At 41.7% G+C, this 20,271-nt stretch overlaps 1 protein-coding gene across 1 annotated transcript; it reads right to left on the bottom strand.

The window, feature by feature from the left end:
* Positions 1–12,910: 12,910 nt before the first annotated feature.
* Positions 12,911–14,221, bottom strand: LOC308088845 (UBX domain-containing protein 6-like; the record flags this gene model as incomplete). The annotated part of the gene is made up of 1 exon (XM_080433433.1): positions 12,911–14,221. The coding sequence occupies one exon, from the start codon at positions 14,219–14,221 to the stop codon at positions 12,911–12,913; it is 1,311 nt and encodes a 436-aa protein (XP_080289559.1).
* Positions 14,222–20,271: the final 6,050 nt, after the last annotated feature.

The raw sequence follows: 20,271 nt of genomic DNA, 5'->3' as shown, positions 1-20,271 counted from the left end.
GTTGAAAGGTCCAGACCAGTTGTTCCTCAAGTCGGTTTATTGAATAAAACAGAGTACAGAGGTATAGGAGTCAGCCTTGCTGCTACATGGTGTGGCCGGAACAGAGCCGGTTTCTTTGTCCTCACAGTATTTATATGCAGTCTTCACATGTGTGTCTGATTAATTGATTGACTGAAATGTTTATTAGGCAAAAGAATGTAAAACAACACAGTACATTTATAATACTTTTGTATAAAAGGTCTGACCAAAAAAGTCCTTGCGGACTTGTTTCCGTTGGGGTCCTTGAATTAATTTCATAGACATAATAGTAGCAACCAAACAGTTCAAATATCAACATAAAAATACAGAGAAAAATTACCACTATGTACAAAAAAAAGCATGAAAAATAAAAAATATATACAAAAAAAAAAGGGGGGGGGGTCGTCTGTCTACCGGGAAACTGGTACTACCTCCTCTTATGGCCTCCAGAAAGATGAGTTTTTAGGGCTGTTTTAAATGAGCCCAGCGAACTGCATTTTTTGAGGGATGGGGTTAGACTATTCCATACCTTGGTGGCCGTGCTGTAGAAGGAGAATTTGCCCATGTTTGTTTTATGGGTGGGTGGTACCAGATTGTTGTTTACGCTCCCTCTAGTTTCGTGACTGTGGGTGTCACTAACTTTTTGGAGGTATTTAGACAGATATGCGGGTATAGGGGGCATTTCGGGCAAATCTGCATTTACAATTTTGAAGACCAGTCCCATTTTTAGTTGTTTAACCCTGTCTTCCACCCTGAGCCAGCCTAGGCTGGCAAAGTGAGTGGGAGAGAGGTGGGTCATGGGCCCCAGTCTGAGAAGTAGTCGAATCAGTTTGTTTTGGGAGGTTTGAAGCTTAGTCCTCAGTGACACTGAGGTGTTGGAGTACCAAGAGGAACAAGCATAGTCAAAAAGGGGCTGAATCAGGGCCCCTGAGAGGGTCCTGAGGGTTGACAAAAGAGGAAACTCTGCCCATAAATCTGGTTCTCTGGTTTACTCTTTTGACCACCTTTGTTGCCATGCTTTCACCTGTTAGTCCGGAGGATTGAGACGATATTTTAGGTGAATCGTTCACTTTTTCATAAAAGCATGAAACTTGGTACACTGTACAGTTTGGGGCCCTGAACATTTTCAGATATGGAGCCATCGCAAAAACGCCCCCTGGTGGCCATGGCGGCCATTTTACTTTCCGCCATTACCAAATAATGTATTTTGCATCATAACTCCTGAACCAAACATATTAATACACAATAGGTGATGTCTACTCCTGTTTTGATGGTCACTGATTACAATAATATCATGTACAATATTATAAACAGGTGAATAGTTAACGGTCAATTCAGTTATGTTGTGAGGTAGTCCGGTGGTTTTGTCAGAAAATCTTTAACTTTTTCATAAAAGTATGAAACTTGGTACACTTGTACAGGCTCTGAACATTTTTTGCCATCGCAAAAAACACTCTCTAGTGGCCATGGCAGCCATTTTACTTTCCGCGATAACCAAATTATGTATTTTGCATCATATCTCCTAAACCAAACATGATAATACAGAATAGGTGATGTGTACACCCATGTTTTGATGGTAAAGGATTACAGTGATACCATATAAAACAGAGGTTCTCAAACTGTGGGTTAGGACCCCAAATTGAGTCATAGGAAGGTGGCAGTGGCTACATTAACTGAAAAATGTGAATCCTTCCAATTAAGTCTGTTTTTGTTTTGTTTTTGAACAGCATAAGCTTATTATAATGGTTCTGGCATTATAGGCTATATACTATGCTGTATGCTTCCATTTCCAAATATTTAAACATTTATATAATTATCACCGCAATGCTGTTGATGTAATGATAATGAATTTATTTGTATAGCGCTTTTCCAAATCAGGTTACAAAGTGCTTTAAAGAGTAAGATAATAAACAATCAGCATGGTAATCATGAGAAAACAATATAAAATCAGTATATAAAATAATTTATAAACGCTGAAATTACAATGGAATAACACAGAATTTAATAAATTGTAATCCATAAGTTCACAATGCATCTTGATGTGACCGTGAGCTTGCAGATCATCTGTTTTCACTACAATGACAATTTCTTTGAATCTTTTTATACCTGGTGTTTCATCAGGATGGGGAACAATTATTTTAGCACTTAGTAACTGCACCTTTCAACAGAATAGATTACAACATGATAAACATCTATGTAAGCACACAAAACAAGTATTATTTTAACGAGACAATTTGATAGTGATATGTTGAAAACCGGGACATTTTAGTGTTTTAGAGATATTTGTCATGGACTTGGGACACCCAGCTAAAACCTGGGGCCAGTAAGCAAATTGGTGATGACAATGATGGCTGCCTTAAAACATAAGGGACCAGTTGTGTCTTGCATGTCCTGGGCCCTATCTTTCCTTACCCCTTATGCCTAAACGTATTAGCCATATTTTACCATTTTGAAAAACATTTTAAAATAGTTCAACTAGCCGATCTACACCGGCACGTTGTGCCATATTAACTTTAATATCAGAAAATAAAAAGGATGTTTGAATGTTTGGGAATGTTCCAGGAACATAGCACGCAGTTGAACACAGGGCCCTTGGAACATACAGCAGGACTCTGGGAACATAGGAATGACCATTCTCAGATATATCCTTTTTTCAACGTCACTGACTAAGTAAGAGTGGCTTATCATCGGTATTGGCTGAGAATGAGGGTGTCTATTCCCAATTCAATGCGCTAGACCCCTGGACTGCTGAGGTGGAGCAACACCAACCATCATCTCTCAGTAGGCTACTTAATGCACGTCTTAGTTACCCAAGCCATGCTACTCATACACAGAGGTTCTTTGGGATCGAACCACCTTGTGATCCAAAGGCGAGTGCTCTACTAACTGAGCTACCTGGACACAAACAACGTGATTGAATTGTCCATTACCTATTCACCTGAACAGTTTATGATGTTGTACATGATATTATTGTAATCATTGACCATCAAAACATACGTGTAAACATCACCTATTCTGTATTATCATGTTTGGTTCAAGAGTTATAATGCAATATACATTATTTGGTTATGGCGGAAAGTAAAATGGCCTCCATGGCCACCAGGGGGCGTTTTTGCGATGGCTCCATATCTGAAAATGTTCAGGGGCCCAAACTGTACAAGTGTACCAAGTTTCATGCTTTTATGAAAAAGTGAACGATTTTCGTCTCAATCCTCCGGACAATGTATTTGTCAAGCATACATCCCAAATAGGTAATCTCTTCTTTGCTAGAGATGATTGTGTCACCGACTTTGACCTTGAAGTCAATTACCTTCTTCTTACTGAGGGAATGTTTGGTCCCAAAGAGAATGGATTCAGTTTTCCCAAGGTGTAGTGACAGTTTGTTATCGGTAAGCCAGGTACGGATTTTGGAGAGTTCAGAGCTGAGCAGAGCAGAGCAGAGCTCTATGTACTTGCATACATTGCCTTTGTGTGTGTTGGATGTGCACGGAGCTAGGTGTGTGTGCTACATCTCTTATCTTTATTCGGGGGCATTACATTACTGGCAATCAGAACTGGACACTAGTGTTACTCTGGAATGTGCGCTGTTTATGTGAGCTGTGCCACTCAGTATCCAAACTTACAGTATGTCTCTGTGTGTGTGTGTGTGTGTGTGTGTGTGTGTGTGTGTGTGTGTGTGTGTGTGTGTGTGTGTGTGTGTGTGTGTGTGTGTGTGTGTGTGTGTGTGTGTGTGTGTGTGTGTGTGTGTGTGTGTGTGTGTGTTCAAATCTGGCTCTATAAGTCCATAGATGTATATCAAGATACCACATTATATAAACCCATTGTAACTTTAAACTCTTAACCATTTGAGATGCATTGAAATTGTTTACCTGGTCATTGTTTACCACCTGGTATCCTATAGTTTCAAATATATATAGAATGTTATAGCGTGTTATTTAAGACAGATGCTATAGGTTCATTATCTACCTGGTATCCTAGTTTCTGTGAGGCAATACACTGTTCTCTCTGCACTCTATGAAACTATTTACCTTATTGTTTATTGAGAGTTCATGTTTACTCTGCTTATTCTGATGTCATATTGTTTATTGACTAGAGTTCATGTTTACTCTGCTTATTCTGGTGATGTCACACTTGTAAGTTGCTCTGAATAAGAGTGTCTACTAAATGCCTGAATTGAAATGGAAATTGAAATTGCAAGTAGGACTGTAGTTTTTAATCAAAACAGACATGAACACCTGCTGTGGCAAGTTTATTTATTTATTTTGTTCACTGACAGAATTGTGGCGGATCGTGGTTGAAGATGGAATATTCGACCCATGGTCCATTGGTCATTCTGTGGCCTCCGGGGCTGTCAGACTACAGTCAGAGTGTAGGAGTAGTGTAGCGTGCCGCCTTTCTGCAGGAAGCAGTCGTGCTCGTGCGTGCCAACCTCGATGGAGCGCTGACAAGACCCCAGCAAGTCATCGAAGAGGAAGTCACTGTCGTGCACCTCCAGCCTCAACACCTCTTTCTCCTGCATGGGCCGAGAACAAGGTTTATTGTAGTTATCCAAAACTAACCAAATAACTAAAACTAGAATTGGAAAAAAGTTAATATTTTTGTTTTCGTTAACTGAAGTAAAAATAAAAACGAGGCAAAAAAAAATGTAACTGTCTGAAAATGTATTTTAGTCTTTGTTAATTTATTCCATACATAAGCCTAGTATTTTGGTTGTATTTGAATGTTGTACAACTGTGCCAGTTTTAATGTGAATACTTTTTTTAAAATGTTATGTTTTTCTTTTTTTCCTTTTTTACACGATACTTGCTCTGACCTTTTTTTATATCTTCCCTTGGAAATACCCTATATTATGGGTTATATTATGCAAAGTATTTTCACAAAATTAAACCCGCTTTGACATCTATAAAAAATAAATAATAAAACACTTTTCTGAAATTGATAGTCAAAATGAAACAAAAATAAAATATAATATAATTTTATAATAAAAAAACCTGGGCCTTGAAGTAGGTGAAGTCCTCCTCCCACCAGGGGTTGGCATTGTTGTTGCGAACGGACGTTTTACCGAGGACAGCGGGACCGCAGAACACTTTGACGTAACCGTCGGTGGTGCCCAAGAGGCCGCTGGGTAGTTCACTGGCACGCAGGTCAAACACCTTCAGCTGAGTGTGGACTGTGGCCAGCTGGGCACACAGGAATAACAGCAGCAGGAGACTGACAGAGGATGCCATGCTGTTGAACTTATTCTGTGGAACACAAAAAAAACTAAAAAACAAAGGAGAGAGGTTGGTTGTTGGGACAGTGGTGGTGGACAGTGACAAAGTATTATTGATATTTTTTGGTACTTTGTACTTTGGTCATTTGTACTTTAGAATATTGAAGAATTTTAAAAAGCATGTACTTTTGAAAGTATTTTAAAAAGAAAGTTAACTTTAACTCAAGTAGCAACTTTCACTTGTAGTTAAAGGACGACTTCACCCATTTTCAACCTTTCTTCATATTATCGGTCCTCACTAATGCCCATTATAATATAGCTGTGGACAGTTCAGAAACCTGCCTACCACTACCAGTGACATCATCGATGGGGAATCCAAGCATATTCCTGGAACGTTAGCATGCTATAATGGAAGCCATTGTTCTTGCATTAATACAAAATATTTGAAAAAATAAAAGCCTGCCTAATGATGATGTCACTGGTAGGCCTGCTGGTATGAATCCAACATACACGGATGATAGTGCTGTCAAACAAGTCTATGAATCTATCAATGAAAAGTTTAATCTGCAACACAATTTTATACAGTATGTATGTAGTGGGGGTCCCTGCTTCATGTCTCTCTCAGCCAGTGGTGTGATCTAGTTTTTTTCGGAGGGTATACGATAATTATTCCCTGCGCGACATGCGCGATACGCTATCGCGTTTTCAATGGATGAAATGGTTATTAGACTGTATACGCTTTCCCCCAAAAAAATCTGCACTGTATACGGCGTATACACCGTACCACGGTAGAACACATCACTGCTCTCAGCTAAAGGGGTCATTGACCTGGAAAAGCCCTTGAAGACCCCTGCAGTAGTGTGTGAACAAGGCCAAAGACTCCCACAGAAAGGGTTGAACATGTGGTGTGTTTCTCACGTTGGACTGATGTCCCTGTGTGACCTGCACACCGTGGTGGAAAGTAACTAAGTACATGTACTCAAGTACTGTACTTAAATAGATTTTTTTGATATTTTCTTTTTTACTTTACTTAAGTATTTCCAATGTATTTTATTTATTATTATATCATTTATTTATGCTTCTAATCCACTACATCTTAGAGGCAAATATTGTACTTTTAACTCCACTCAAATTATTTGAGAACTTTAGTTACAAGTCACTTTATAGATTCAGATTATTATTACAAAGCATTTATACAGTAAATATTTGACACGTTTGAAAATAGCCAATCTACATGTACAACAACGGCTATTTTCAAAACCAAAAATGTTTTAGTCAAGTAAAAGATTGCATACAGGTTTTCCTAGTATTTCTACATTGTGGTATTGCTACTTTTACTTTCTTCCACCACTGCCAGCAGAGTTGCTGTGAAGTGTCCAGATGTAATATGTAATCTCTTATGGAAACAGGTGGCAACATTCACACACACTGTAAAAACAATGCAATATTTTTCAGGTCAAGGACCCCTTAGCTGAGAGAGAGATGAAGCAGGGACCTCCCACTACATATTGTATAAAATTGTGTTGCAGATTAAACTTTTTCATATAGGTTTCATAGATAGCTTCATAGACTTGTTTGACAGCACTGTCAAGCGTTCTTCTTTCCCTCTACACCAAACATCTTTGCCGAAAATCTGCCGATCTACAAGCTCACAACGCCTTGCAGCGCGAGGCGTTGTGAGCTTGTAGATCTGCTATTTTTGAAGACACCTGCTATTAGGGTAGTGGTTCTCAAAGTGGGGTCCGAGGACCCATAGGGGTCCTTGAGGGGGTTGCAGGGGGTCCCCAGCAAAATTAGTTCATAAAGCATCAAATTCAGTCACTTGAACCCTATTTACAGGCTATTTGTAAATAGCCCATCTACAAGCTCACAACGCTTCACGTTTCGTTGCGAACTGTTGTGACCTAGTCCCTGGCACAAAATATTTTCAAATGCTGGGGTCCGCAGCCAAATCCATATAAATTCTGGGGTCCTTGACATGAAAAAGCTCGAGAACCACTGCTCTAGATCATACAGCAGATGTATACTGTGCATGATATGGACGTTAGTTAATGTGCTAGAAAACACAAAATAGCTTTTACTTTTGTAAACTGATTCTATTTCTGATTCTACAGTCATGGGAATATTGTTACTGCGACGTGTTTTGAGCTTCCAGGTCTGCTATGTTCACTAAGTTTGAGTCCCGGGATCCCTTCCTACAAATATAGTGGATTAAAAAGTACAATATTTGTCTTTGAAATGTAGTGGAATGAAAGTCAAGTTTAAAACAAAAACAAATACTCAAAAATAAAGTAAGTACAGTAAGTACTTAAAGGACAACTTTGTTTTTTTACAACCAAGGTTTATATTTTAGCTTGTAATGAAAGTAAATAAAAGTGAGTGTAATTTTTTTTTTTCATTTACTGCTTTCTATAGTTTTGGAAATTTTCGTGATATTTTTTATAGTGGGCGGGGGCATTCTGTCCGGTGGCTAAATATGCCTTTTTTACACAATAAAAAAGGTCCCGTGGTCTTTGATGGCCAGATGTGAGTTATTGGGGGCTAGAAGAGCTACTGTAAATAATAATAAAGAAAACACTGGGTTATTGTGTAAAAAAAGACATATTTAGCCACCGGACAGAATGCCCCCGCCCACTGTAAAAAAGATCGCGAAAATTGCTAAAACTATAGAAAGCAGTAAATTTAAAAAATTTTACACTCATATTTTATTTACTTTAATTACAATCTAAAACATAAACCTTGGTTGTAAAAAACTAAAGTTGTCCTTTAAGTAAGTAAATGCACTTTGTTACTACACCACTGCTTGCATCTTATCACACAGCTACAGTAGCATCATCAATAGTGCTCGACTCTAGTGTGTACGGAACATTACCTGATTACCTATTACAGAACCTATTATAGAACTCTCTTTGCTCAACAATTGCCTATAATTCAATTACAAGGAAAACCTTAAGTGGAAATGTTAAAGTGGAAAAGCATTTCAGAAAGAAACACAACAATGGAGGAAAATGAAAGATGAAAGCTGAACGAAGTTCCATTGAGCGTGTTTACCTGTGCTGTAGTGGTCCTGCAGCGATCACAACCTCCTCTCATTCTGTGGCATCTGTCTTTAAAGCCACTCTCACACGCACGCACGCACGCGCGCACACACACACACGCACACGCACACACACACACACACACACACACACACACACACACACACACACACACACACACACACACACACACACACACAAATGCCACCTTCAGGGTTGCATAATGCTAAAGAGACACAAACGGTATACGATAATACGATACAATACGTGGGTGTACAATATTAAATTATGATGTTTAAAAGTGCTTTATTTATAAATCACAAAAAAATAAGTTACAAGGTCCTTTACCCACAAAAATAAATGAAATTACACATGCTTAAGGGACACATGAAGTAAGTTCTCACTAACAGTAATTCACATTGTTTCAGAGGAGTGATAGACAATAACAAATATTATGTAAATAATGCATGAATATAAATTCTACTAAACTCATAGTCATATTGTTGTCATCTGGACTTTACCAACCAATTGTAGCCTAGTTATTAACAACATGAGCTAATAACTTAACATGGGTGGGATGCGTGCATTAAGAGCATGTTTATTTTAATGATCAATAAATTGACTGTGTTCCACCGCCGATCAACGGAACTACTACTTTTAACTTCTATTTTATTGGCATTATGTTTTGCATATTAATGTTATAATATCATTCAAATCTTATGCTCATCTCATCTCATCTCATCTCATCTCAGAGATAGACAAAGCGTACGTCGTTTATCTGTTCGCCTCGTACTAGCACACCAGTAGTGCAAACTTTGCACAAATATAATGCATGCCATGGGAAATCCAATAAACTACTTTTCATGCTTGCAACTTTCATATTTTCCGTACACTGTATTTGTATGAAACTATATTATTTTGCAACACATTTGCGATTAGTCCTCTGATGCAATATGTGTCAGGCTGAGCCCCTTTACTTGACCTATAATTCAGGGGTCCAGTATACAGTATGTGCCGCGGCGATAGGCAAGCTGTCATAACAACCTTGGACTGTATCAGCTATATACTCGGCACTTATGTGTCCGTCGCAAATTCTTTAGACCTGCAAGCCCATATCAACACTGCATAGCACAAGACAGCTGTGGCTGTGTGAGGTGAGAGCTCTTCTGCTAATTAAATTGACCGAATATTTTGTACCACCTGGCAAAGCAGAAGATACTGTGGTTTGAAGAATGGGCTACCTCTCTTTTTCTAAGATAAGCCTAAGACTTAAGAGAGAAATTGTTTTATTTATAGGTGCATCCATGTGATGTTTTGTTTATAGTTAGTGACTCTATTTATAGTGGCTCATAGGAATTAGACTACGTGACAACCAGGAATAGTTTGGTGACCACCGGAGAGACGGGTGACAGCCGGAATGTAGACGGCATCCCGGGAGCAGTATGGGTTGGCGCCCCAGCCTGTGTCTTCCGTGAGGAAGAAGCCCAACAAATCCACGGTGAGGCCTTTAGCAAGCAAGCCGCAAGTGGAGCCTGCAGTACCACCACGGCCCAAGAAACCATCACGCCAGAAGGAAATGTTTTGATCGGGGTGGTGCAACAGTTCTGGTGCAACGCTCAGGTCCTGGACCTGGTGAAACGAAGGAGGAGCCCGGCCAGGAGGTCATCCACAGAGCCTAGTCCCTCCACGTGCCAGAGCCTCCCCCAGTCCCGGCAGAGTAGTTCCGGAGAAGCGGACTGAGTGGCCCTGTCTTTCCCTAAGAGGACTGACCGTGGGTAGCCACTGGTAAGTCGGGGCTTGATCAACCCCGGCTGGGTCACCTGAGCGAGGGTGTATGTTGTTGCGAGACCCGAAACACCCGATGACCCCAGGCTACAACACTGATGATACGTCCCAGGTGCATCCATGTGATGTTTTCTTTATAGGTATTTAGTTACAAAGCTGAATATGCAGAAGTCAAGAGACATAAAATCAGTGGTGGTTCTCAAACATTTTAATGTCAAGGACCCCCATAACTTTGAGAGTGTGCAAATGAAATACAAATGGAACAAAACGGACCCTTAGGGGTCTGTTTGGTTCCATTTGTACACTCTCAGAGTTACAGACCTATAAAGGATCCATTTAGAACCCCCTCAAGGAGCCCTGAGATTCTCTGGATCCCACTTTTGAAAACCACTGCTTTAAATAAATACATAACTAATATAGGGCATATTTGAGTACATTTAGGAGTATGTGACTGTTTTTTTTTTTGTTATAGAGATTATCTTTATACTTTTGACTCCAATCTCCCCTACTAACAGAGTTCACTGACATCAGGGAACTGATGTCAGTGAATAATAATTCACTGACATCAGATAATAATTGGTAAGACCTGTGAAGGGAGTAAGGAAGAGGTCCAATTTCTTTCCAACATGCCAGCTGTGCATAGAGCTTATTCCAGTCTGGGAATGGAGAACTGATTCTCTGGCACAGCTACAGATCTTGCGGCCATGAAGGCCTTAGGGAATTGTTTCTTATCATCTTCAGTACGAAGATGCTCTACGAACCTTTACGTGTCCAAATTACATTGTACATACATACTGTACATACATACAGTACATGCATACATACATACATACATACATGCATGCATGCATACACATACATACATACATACATACATACATACATACATACATACATACATACATACATCATACATACGTACATACATAGTTGTACAGTAATGATTTAAGCAATCTATACAGGATTAATTAGAATGTTTATTTATTTTTATTTTTAGTAGCCAATTATTTTTTACCCCCTTTTTCTTCCCAATGTAGTCGCTAATACTCGCTATGCCAATTAATTCCTCCACACACACATTTCTGTGTTTTCACTGCTGTTGTATCCTACTGACTGACCTGCCAGTGAGGAGGCCCCACCGGGAGGACGTAGGGCCTTCGTACTACTTCCTCCCGCCCAACACTCCCTGCTGACAGGTGCCGCTCCAGCCTGTAGGAGTATGTGCGATGACAAAGCCGGATGCACCACGGTGGATTCTAACCCACAACCTCCGTAGTGGTGGGCAGGGACTTTACCACTGTGCCACCCGAACACCCATATGCCCATATATGGGGATCTGTCAGTCCTTGTCCCTTTTATGCCCATATATGGAGATCCCTGATGTTATCAGTATATGCCCATATATGGGCATGCCCCCTTTTGTGCCCAAATATGGAGCTGACTGATTTGTTTGATGCCATGATGACGTGACACATTAAGGTTAGACAACACACTCCATATTTGGACATTTCGGTCCCTCTGGACCTTCATCAAGAGTGTCTAATCAGGATAATAAAAGGGAACGGCTTTGGACCTACAAGGTTTCCACCTGACAGTGACAATATGAGTATATGGTTTAGATCAGTGATTTTCAATCTTTTTCATTTCAAGGACCCCCAGTTTGATCTGCATCATGCCCTCCCCTCTATTTGATACCTTTTTACTTGCTTAACTCTTGAGAGTGTTCAAATAGAACCAAATGGACCCTGTTGGAGTTACAGACATGTAAGGGTCCGTTTGGTTCCTAACTATCAATCATAAAGTCGGCAACCCCATGGAAACCCCCTCGAGGACCCCTGGGGGGGGTCTGTGCACTCTTGGAGTTACAGAACCATTACGGGCCCCGGCCCCGAGCCCGACATTGAAAACCAGTGTTCAAGCAGTGCCATTTGGGCTTCAGGGGATGGTAATGGCCACCTAGCTTTCACATTTAACCTAGAAATTCAGGTAGTTTATTTCATTTATTTGCATTTATTTGGCAGATTCATCAGATTTTAGATCTACACTTAGAGACTTTATTTTTTTAAACCAAATATTCATTATTAACCACTTTACTGCATTTTTTGGTACCTGTCTGCCCGTGTCCCTTTTACGGTCATACTGTATGACTGTATGAGTACTCTGAGGTCATCAGTATATGCCCGTAATATGGCATATTGGTCGGATTGGTGGTTCTGATATCACCGTGAAATTGAAGTCCAGAATTGCTGACTTAACAGATGAAGTCAGCAATTCTGGACTACCAGATCTCCATGCCTATATATGGGATTGGCAGACTGACTGCCTAAGACCGACTCGATGCCAGGCACCGCCCTCCCTCAGGTCCTCTGCGATGTGTACGCAGTGTCTGAAGTCTGTCGGTCGATGTTTCTCGGGATACGTGAACTCTGGACAACCGCTTATCCTACCGGCTTGAAGCAGGGAACCGCGCTAAGTTTGTAGTCGGTCAGTCCCATATATATGCACATGACCACCATGTGCATAGTGGTCGGATCTGTGGTTCTGGTGCACTGGATCTCCATAATACTATGTACATTCTGGACGACCTATCCAACCAATTCGAAGCCAGGCACGGCACTCCCTCGGGTCATCGGCGACACACACACACACACACACACACACACACAAGTTTGAAGTCGGTCGGACGGATGGTTCTCGAGACTACAGACAGACAGACTTTTTAAAAGCACGTACTTCAGTACTGTAAGTACAATCTTTCACTTGCAGTTGAGTAATATTTGACCAGCAGTATCTATACTTTGACTCAGGGTTGAGTACGCTTTATCCACCACTGGATAAAGGGGAGTTCTGCTCACAGCTAGTCAAGGGTCTGCATGCTGTCCAGCAGCTGTGGTTTGAGATGGGCAGGGCTTTTCCCGGTGGCACCTGCGATGTCCACCTGCATGCCTGGATCCCATTTAAACGTCAGAAGAGCAGTGGGGACCAGGTTACACTCAGCGAGGGTGACGTCTTCAGACTCCTGTAGCTTGTGAGCTCCGGGAGCGAAGAGCTCGAAGGGCTGCCAGCCGTCCACCAGGGACTCCCGCACGAAGCCGAACAGCGCCGGCATCCGGTCGCAGGCATAGAAGGTCCCTTGCAGCAGGCTTCCGTCAGGTAGCCTGATCCTCAGCGCGGTGTAATAGTATCTCCTTCTCGCACTCTGCTTCTCTCTCATCGCCTTTGTACGCAGCATGCCGATCTTATACACCAGCTCGCTCCCCTCCTCCTGCTCTCTCTTGAGCTCCTCCGCCGTCCGGTTGTCGAACTCCGGCGACAGCTTGAAGTATCCGGCGTTGATGGAGGCTCTGAAGGCCTGGGGCCTTCTGTCCAGCTGAGCTCTGAGCGGATCCCCTCTCTGGAGGCGACACACCCTCTCCATCATCAGCTTCAGGGCTTCGGCACTCTGCTCCGGTAAGACCAGGAACTCCTCGTCCTCCTCTTCTCCCTCCGCGGGGATCCTGGTGCTCTGAAAGCCCAAGGCCTGCAGAAACTCTCTGCTCCCCTCAACGCGGTGCACCTTCTCCTGGAAGACCTTGTTGCTGACTTTGATTTTCCTGTACTTCTCTTCCGCGGGCTGCCAGTACACGTTGTCGACGTACTTGCTTATGATGTCGACAGCGGCCTTCACTCTGTCTCGGTCTCTGTTGAAGGTGTGCACCATCAAGACAGAAGCCTCCACCGGGTCTTGCTCGAACCTCTTGAGAATGGCCTCTTTGAGGCGTGATTCTCTGTCGCTTTTAGTTAAGGTGGCTCCAGTCAGTGGACAGGTGAAGCGCAGAGAGAGAGAAGAAACCTCCTCCACTGGTACTTGGTATCCCTCCTCTGCTATTGCTGCTGCTGTCTTGTCCTTTTCATCCAATGCACCAGCAGCCTCTGCCTCCTGTTCTCTTTTCAACTGGTTCCTGCTGTGGACCGTTGAACATTGTTGATGTCCAATCCTGGCCAGCGCCGCGGCACCTGCCGCCATCCTTGCGTCCTCTTCAGGCGCTGGGCTGGCGGTGTCTGAGAGTTTCTTACCAGGACAGTCAAATGCGTTTATAGTCCGGACCGGGACCGAATCCTCCAAATTCTCCCTCTCCCTCTCCCTTCTCTCTCTCCTCTCTCCTCTCTTATCTTTTGGCCTCGACATTCTTCGCTTTACGTTGACAGCAACAGCAGTCTCTGTGAAGGATTCTTAGATTTAGTCTAGATCGTCCTAGTAAACCCCATTATATATCCTCTGGTATGACGTCACACACAAACTAAACCGTTGCCTCTAACAACGACGATTTGCACACAGCAGAGCCATTTAAGGAGAGTTGCGTCACCTCCGTTCACTTCATCAGGCCAGTCCACTACATAGCCTTCTATTGGCGAATAGTGACAAAGCCCTGAACCGGAGGTTTACGGAATGCACTGGATTCTATGAGCGTTTGTCACTATTTCGAGTTTACATGAACCACGTGACTGGCGCTGTTTCTGCCCCCTCATTGACGTAACTCTCCAATAGAAGGCCTTTTTGGCAATGGCAGATTCGTCTGGAACCAGGCTAGTGCCGAGTGGGAAGTTGGTCGGGAAGGCAGTTGTCCAGAGTTATCTATAACAGTGGTTCTCAACCTTTTCACGCTGTGACCCCCAAAAATAATCATATTTCAACTGGGGACCCCCCAAAATCATATTTGAACTTTGAACTCAAAGGGATATTTCACTTTCAAACATGTTTGGGGTCTACTCAGGCTTCTGTGAGCACCCGGGCCCAGACAGTTTTTAAGTTGCTTGATTCAGTATTCAGACACACACGCCCCCTTCCTATACAAACCCATTGTAACTTCAAAGTCCATTTTAACCATGATAGATTCATTGAAAACACCCATCCTTGGTTCCGGTGTCTGATATTGTCCCTAACCCATTTAGACCTGGAACCCCATTATGTACCTTTCAACCGGGAACCCCTTTTGGGGTTCTTGTTGCTATGTACAGTATATAGCAAGATCATTTATATATATGAATATAAAATGTATTGCCAATTATTTGGGGGCCCACTTGTAATACCCTCAGACAGACAGACAGACAGACAGACAAATATGGAGATTCTCCATATTTGTCTGTCTGTCTGTCTGTCCCATTTATGCCCATATACTGTATGGAGATCCCTGATATCATCAATATGGCTCATAGGTTGACATCATAGACTATCCTCCAAGCTCTGACAAGTAGCTGTCAATACTAATATTAATAATAACAATAACAATAATGAGAATCAAATAATAAGAATAATACTATCTTTATTATTATTCTACTATATTATTATAATTATTATTATTATATATCTGCCTGGGCCTGCATTGTATAAAGCTGCATGGAGAATAAAGACACCAAAACTGCATTTTTGTATCTATTTTCTGGAGCCTTGACCATTCAGCCAACTTCACAATCATCATCATCATCATCATCATCATCATCATCATCACTAATAGGCCTACATCTGGAAACTGGGTATTTCAAAGCTGATTAATGACATTCAATCTCAGATCATAAATTCAAGTTTAAATGTTTTGAAAAACAGTTGGATGTTTTTTCAATAATATAACCCTTGACTGTACTACCTGTACTGTTCACAAACCTGCAAATAAAGTATTTAATCAATCAATCAATCCTCACTGTGATAAAGTGCTACCCTTGTGGTTCACAATGTACGCAATATAATATACACTACTGGTTTGCTTTACAGCAGCATATGGTACAGTTATACACACACAATCTGTCTGCGTCTGCTGATTCAACCTTTCCCGTCATTAACAACATCAACTGTATATCACAAACTGAAAGATTGGAGCGACAGTTTCATATTTCGTATATTATATGTTTGTGGGTTTCCATGCAGGGGATACAGTAGGCTACACACATATCCATGCATTTCCAAAGCGGAAAGCACAGAGCATGCATGCTAGATGGTTTCAGTTGCATGTCTAATCATTTCCATTGACAGCATCACCACATTCTGTAGTATTTGTTGACCCCTAGCTTGAAGACAAGCAAAAGACATCATGCATAATGTCACAACGCGTCACATTGCGATGCGCTGTGAGCCATCCAACCATCCAGCCATGAATTCATACAACATTTATTTTCTTTCAGGGCGTCGGCACTCTGCTCCGGGAACACCAGGAACTCCTCGTCCTCCTCTTCTCCCTCCACTGGGATCCTGGTGCTCTGAAAGCCCAAGTCCTGCAGAAACTCTCTGCTCCCCTCAACGCAGTGTAAGACCTTGTTGCTGACTTTGATCTTCCTGTACTTCTCTTCCGCGGTGTGCCTGCATATGTCGTCGACGTACTTTCTTATGATGTCCACGGCGGCCTTCACTCTGTCTTGCTCGAACCTCTTGAGAATGGCCTCTTTGAGGCGTGATTCTCTGTCACTTTTAGTTAAGGTGGCTCCAGTCAGTGGACAGGTGAAGCGCAGAGAGAGAGAAGAAACCTCCTCCACTGGTACTTGGGATCCCTCCTCTGCTGCTGCTGCTGCTGCTGCTGCTGCTGCTGCTGCTGCTGCTGCTGCTGCTGCTGCTGCTGCTGCTGCTGCTGTCTTGTCCTTTTCATCCAATGCACCAGCAGCCTCTGCCTCCAGTTCTCTTTTCACCTGGTTCCTGCTGTGGCCCGTTGAACGTTGTTGATGTCCAATCCTGGCCAGCGCTGCCGCTCCTGCCGCCGTCCTTGCGTCCTCTTCAGGCGCTGGGCTGGCGGTGTCTGAGAGTTTCTTACCAGGCGATTTGCACACGGCAATGGACATAACTGCACTCTTCTCTCTTTCCGTCTCTGCCAAGAAGGGGTAACAGAGAGAGTCTAACAAAGTAAAGCACGGTACATGCCTGACGCCATACGCAGGCGCAAGGAAGGAGCGCTGTCAAATGCTACACCGAGCTGCTCGACAAAGAGAAAGTTGAATAACATATAAGCAAAAGCTCTTGTTTTCAATCAATCGCTCCGGTATTTTAGTATTTTATTTTAGTATTTATACCACGCGATTGTGTGTTATTGGTTGCATGAAACCTGTGTGGACTCTTCAGAGCTTAGGCTGAACAACGTTGGCATCCAGGGGGCTACAGTACATTAAAGTTGCTTGATTCAATATTTAGATATTTGATATTTATTTGATCAGACACTGCCCGTTCCTGTATATGCCCATTCAACTTCAAACTCCATGTTAACCATTTTAGATTCATTACACACCGCTGCTTCGGGTGACTGATATTGTCCTAAATGTGGAGACCTTCATTTTCTTCCATTAGTAATTTCATGGTGTTAATATTTTCTGTAATTTTGCATCAAGGAGTCCTAGTCCATGCATGAAATCCATGAAATAAGGAGAGAGCGTGTCCAGCGTGTTATATCAATGAATATCAATTATCTAAATATTGAATCAAACAACTCAAAAACTGTCAGGGGTGCATACAAAAGCCAGAGTAGATGGTAAAATGTGTTTTAAAGTGAAATTATGTCAACTTAAAATGTCCCATTTCCATACATTCTACATTTAACCATTATAATCCAAGTACCTCATTAAAAAGAACCTCTATATGGACCCTGATGATTTAGCTGCAAAGGACCCACCACATTGGTGTGTAGTGATCTACAACCAACAACAGAGGGTGCACTACACACACATTATGATTTGCTGTTATTATTTTGTCTAGTTAGGACACAGTTTATCACAATTGTCAGATGGGATAACAATAACCAGATTGGATTTTAAAGCTCTCAATAGGCTACTGTATATGCAGCAGCCATATTGGAAATAAATTGGGCCTCTTCCTTAGTTCCTTCACAGGTCTTACCAATTAAGGCTCCGTTCCATTTAGTGTAAGGGCTCTCAAACGTTTCAATTTCAAGGACCCCTCATAACACAGAGAGTGTACAAATGGAACCAAATGGACCCTTACAGATCCCTTACGGGTCCATTTGTACATCTGTAAGGGACCATTTGGAACCCCCTCAAGGAACCATGAGGGTCCCTGGACCACACTTTGAGACCCACTTGGTGTAGCAGAGTGTTTCCAGTGAGCCAACATGCAACATCAGCACCCTGACTCTGTTTAACCAGAATGGAACAGAGCCTCAGTAGTATCATTGGTAAGACAATGATATAACTAAGAAATATTGAATTTCTTTCCAATATGGCTGTGCATAGAGCCCATTGCAGTTCATTTTACTTAGCATAATGTCTATCTGTAAATACTCAAATCCTGATGTCATCAAAATGATGTCATATTACTGATGTCTAGTTTTTAAGTTGCTTTATTCAGTATTTAGATATTTGATATACATTTTATCAGACACGCCCCCTTCCTATACAAACCCATTGTAACTTCAAACTCCATTTTAACTACGATAGATTCATCGAAAACAGTGACACCCGGCCTGTTTTCAGACACCAGAACCAGACACCAGAACCATCATTGGTTCTGGTGTCTGATATTGTCCTTAAAATATGTGAGGAGGCCATGTTTTTTCATTCATTCATTCATTACAAGCCAGAGTAGATGTTAAAATGACCCCAAACTGTCACTGTCTCTTCCATAGACATATAAAGGTAGACGCCAGCATATGGTACAGTTATACACACACAATCTGTCTGTGTCTACTGACTCAACCTTTCCCGTCATTAACAACATCAACTGTACATCACAAACTGACAGATTGGAGCGACAGTTTCATATTTCGTATATTATAGGTTTGTGGGTTTCCATGCAGGGGATACAGTACACACATATCCATGCATTTCCAAAGCGGAAAGCACAGAGCATGCATGCTAGATGGTTTCAGTTGCATGTCTAATCATTTCCATTGACAGCATCACCGCATTCTGTATTATTTGTTGACCCCTAGCTTGAAGACAAGCAAAAGACATCATGCAGAATGTCACAACGCGTCACATTGCGATGCGATGTGAGCTTGTAGATAGGCTATTTTCGAATGGTCGAAGTATAAACGCAGCTTAAGTCGTAGATTGTGTAGAAATAATCTTAATCTGTATAGCAACTCAAGTTTTCAAATAATTGTAGTTGAGTAAATAATGTTCTGGTTACAGGTATAGTTATGTATTGGGGTTCCACGTCTAAATGGGTTAAGGACAATAGACACCAGAACCAAGGCTGATGGGTGTTTTCTATTAATCTATCATGGTTAATCTATCCATCCTTCCATCCATCCATCCATCCATCCATCCATCCATCCATCCATCCATCCATCCATCCATCTTTCTAGCTCACCTTTATATTACATGAGTATTCCCACTGAGATTCGGAATTTATTTTATAAGGAAGTCCTGGCCAAGATATCAGCAAAAAAAGTGTCACATAAAATAGACAGCAAGATAAAAGTTTGTGTTTTTTTTTTAAAGAAAATATAAATAATATAAGTCAAATTCGTAATACCATAATGTAGAAAATACCCTGTTTACTTGAATAAAAGTATTGGCACAAGCTCAACAGCTGAGCAGTCTCAATAACTTCTCTTTTGGATGTTAACTTTCTATTCTGATGCCTGCATGCGGGAAATGCTAACACAGTGGTTTCCTTTATTGGTAGATAAAGGAGTAGTTTCCTCCTCAGACGTGTTAATAATAGTAGGCTGTGATGGGATTCCTGTCTTGAGGAAGTGTTAAGGTCAGCTTTTTTGGGGGGTGATGTCCTGTTTGATGTCTGCTTGGTACCTTTATTTATAGATGGAAATACCACTGATACTATGTTCTTCTTTTTAGTGGTGGAAGAAGTACTCAGTATTATCAATACCACAATATATTAAAAAAAAAGTGCTGCATTCAAAAGTAAAGAAATATATATTTGCATCAAAATATACTAAAGTAGCCCAGGTAAAATTACGGCAGTGGCTCAGGAGGTAGAGCGGCCGCTTGAGAAACGGTTTCCAGTTAGATCTCTGGCTCCCCCTGGGTTAGTGTTGAAGTGTCCTTGAGCAAGACACTGAACCCCTAACTGCTCCATTGGTGTGTGAATGTGTGGGTGAAAGAACATCGTAAAGCACTTTAGATAAATGCACCATTCACCAGTTTTACATGCCATTAACATTGAAGTAAATTGGACCACCTGGGTGCAAATCAAGTTTTGCACCCAGGTGCCCTGTGTAGTCTACGGCTACACTCTTGACCCTGATTGTGACATTCGGTAGGTGGTTTGAAGACACCACT

This window comes from Gymnoscopelus braueri (genome assembly GCF_963280865.1).
Source record: "Gymnoscopelus braueri genome assembly, chromosome: 7".
NCBI classification, from domain to species: Eukaryota; Metazoa; Chordata; class Actinopteri; order Myctophiformes; family Myctophidae; genus Gymnoscopelus; species Gymnoscopelus braueri.
The sequence above is the reverse complement of the archived record's forward strand: the minus strand, read 5'-3'. Positions and strand labels throughout refer to the sequence as shown.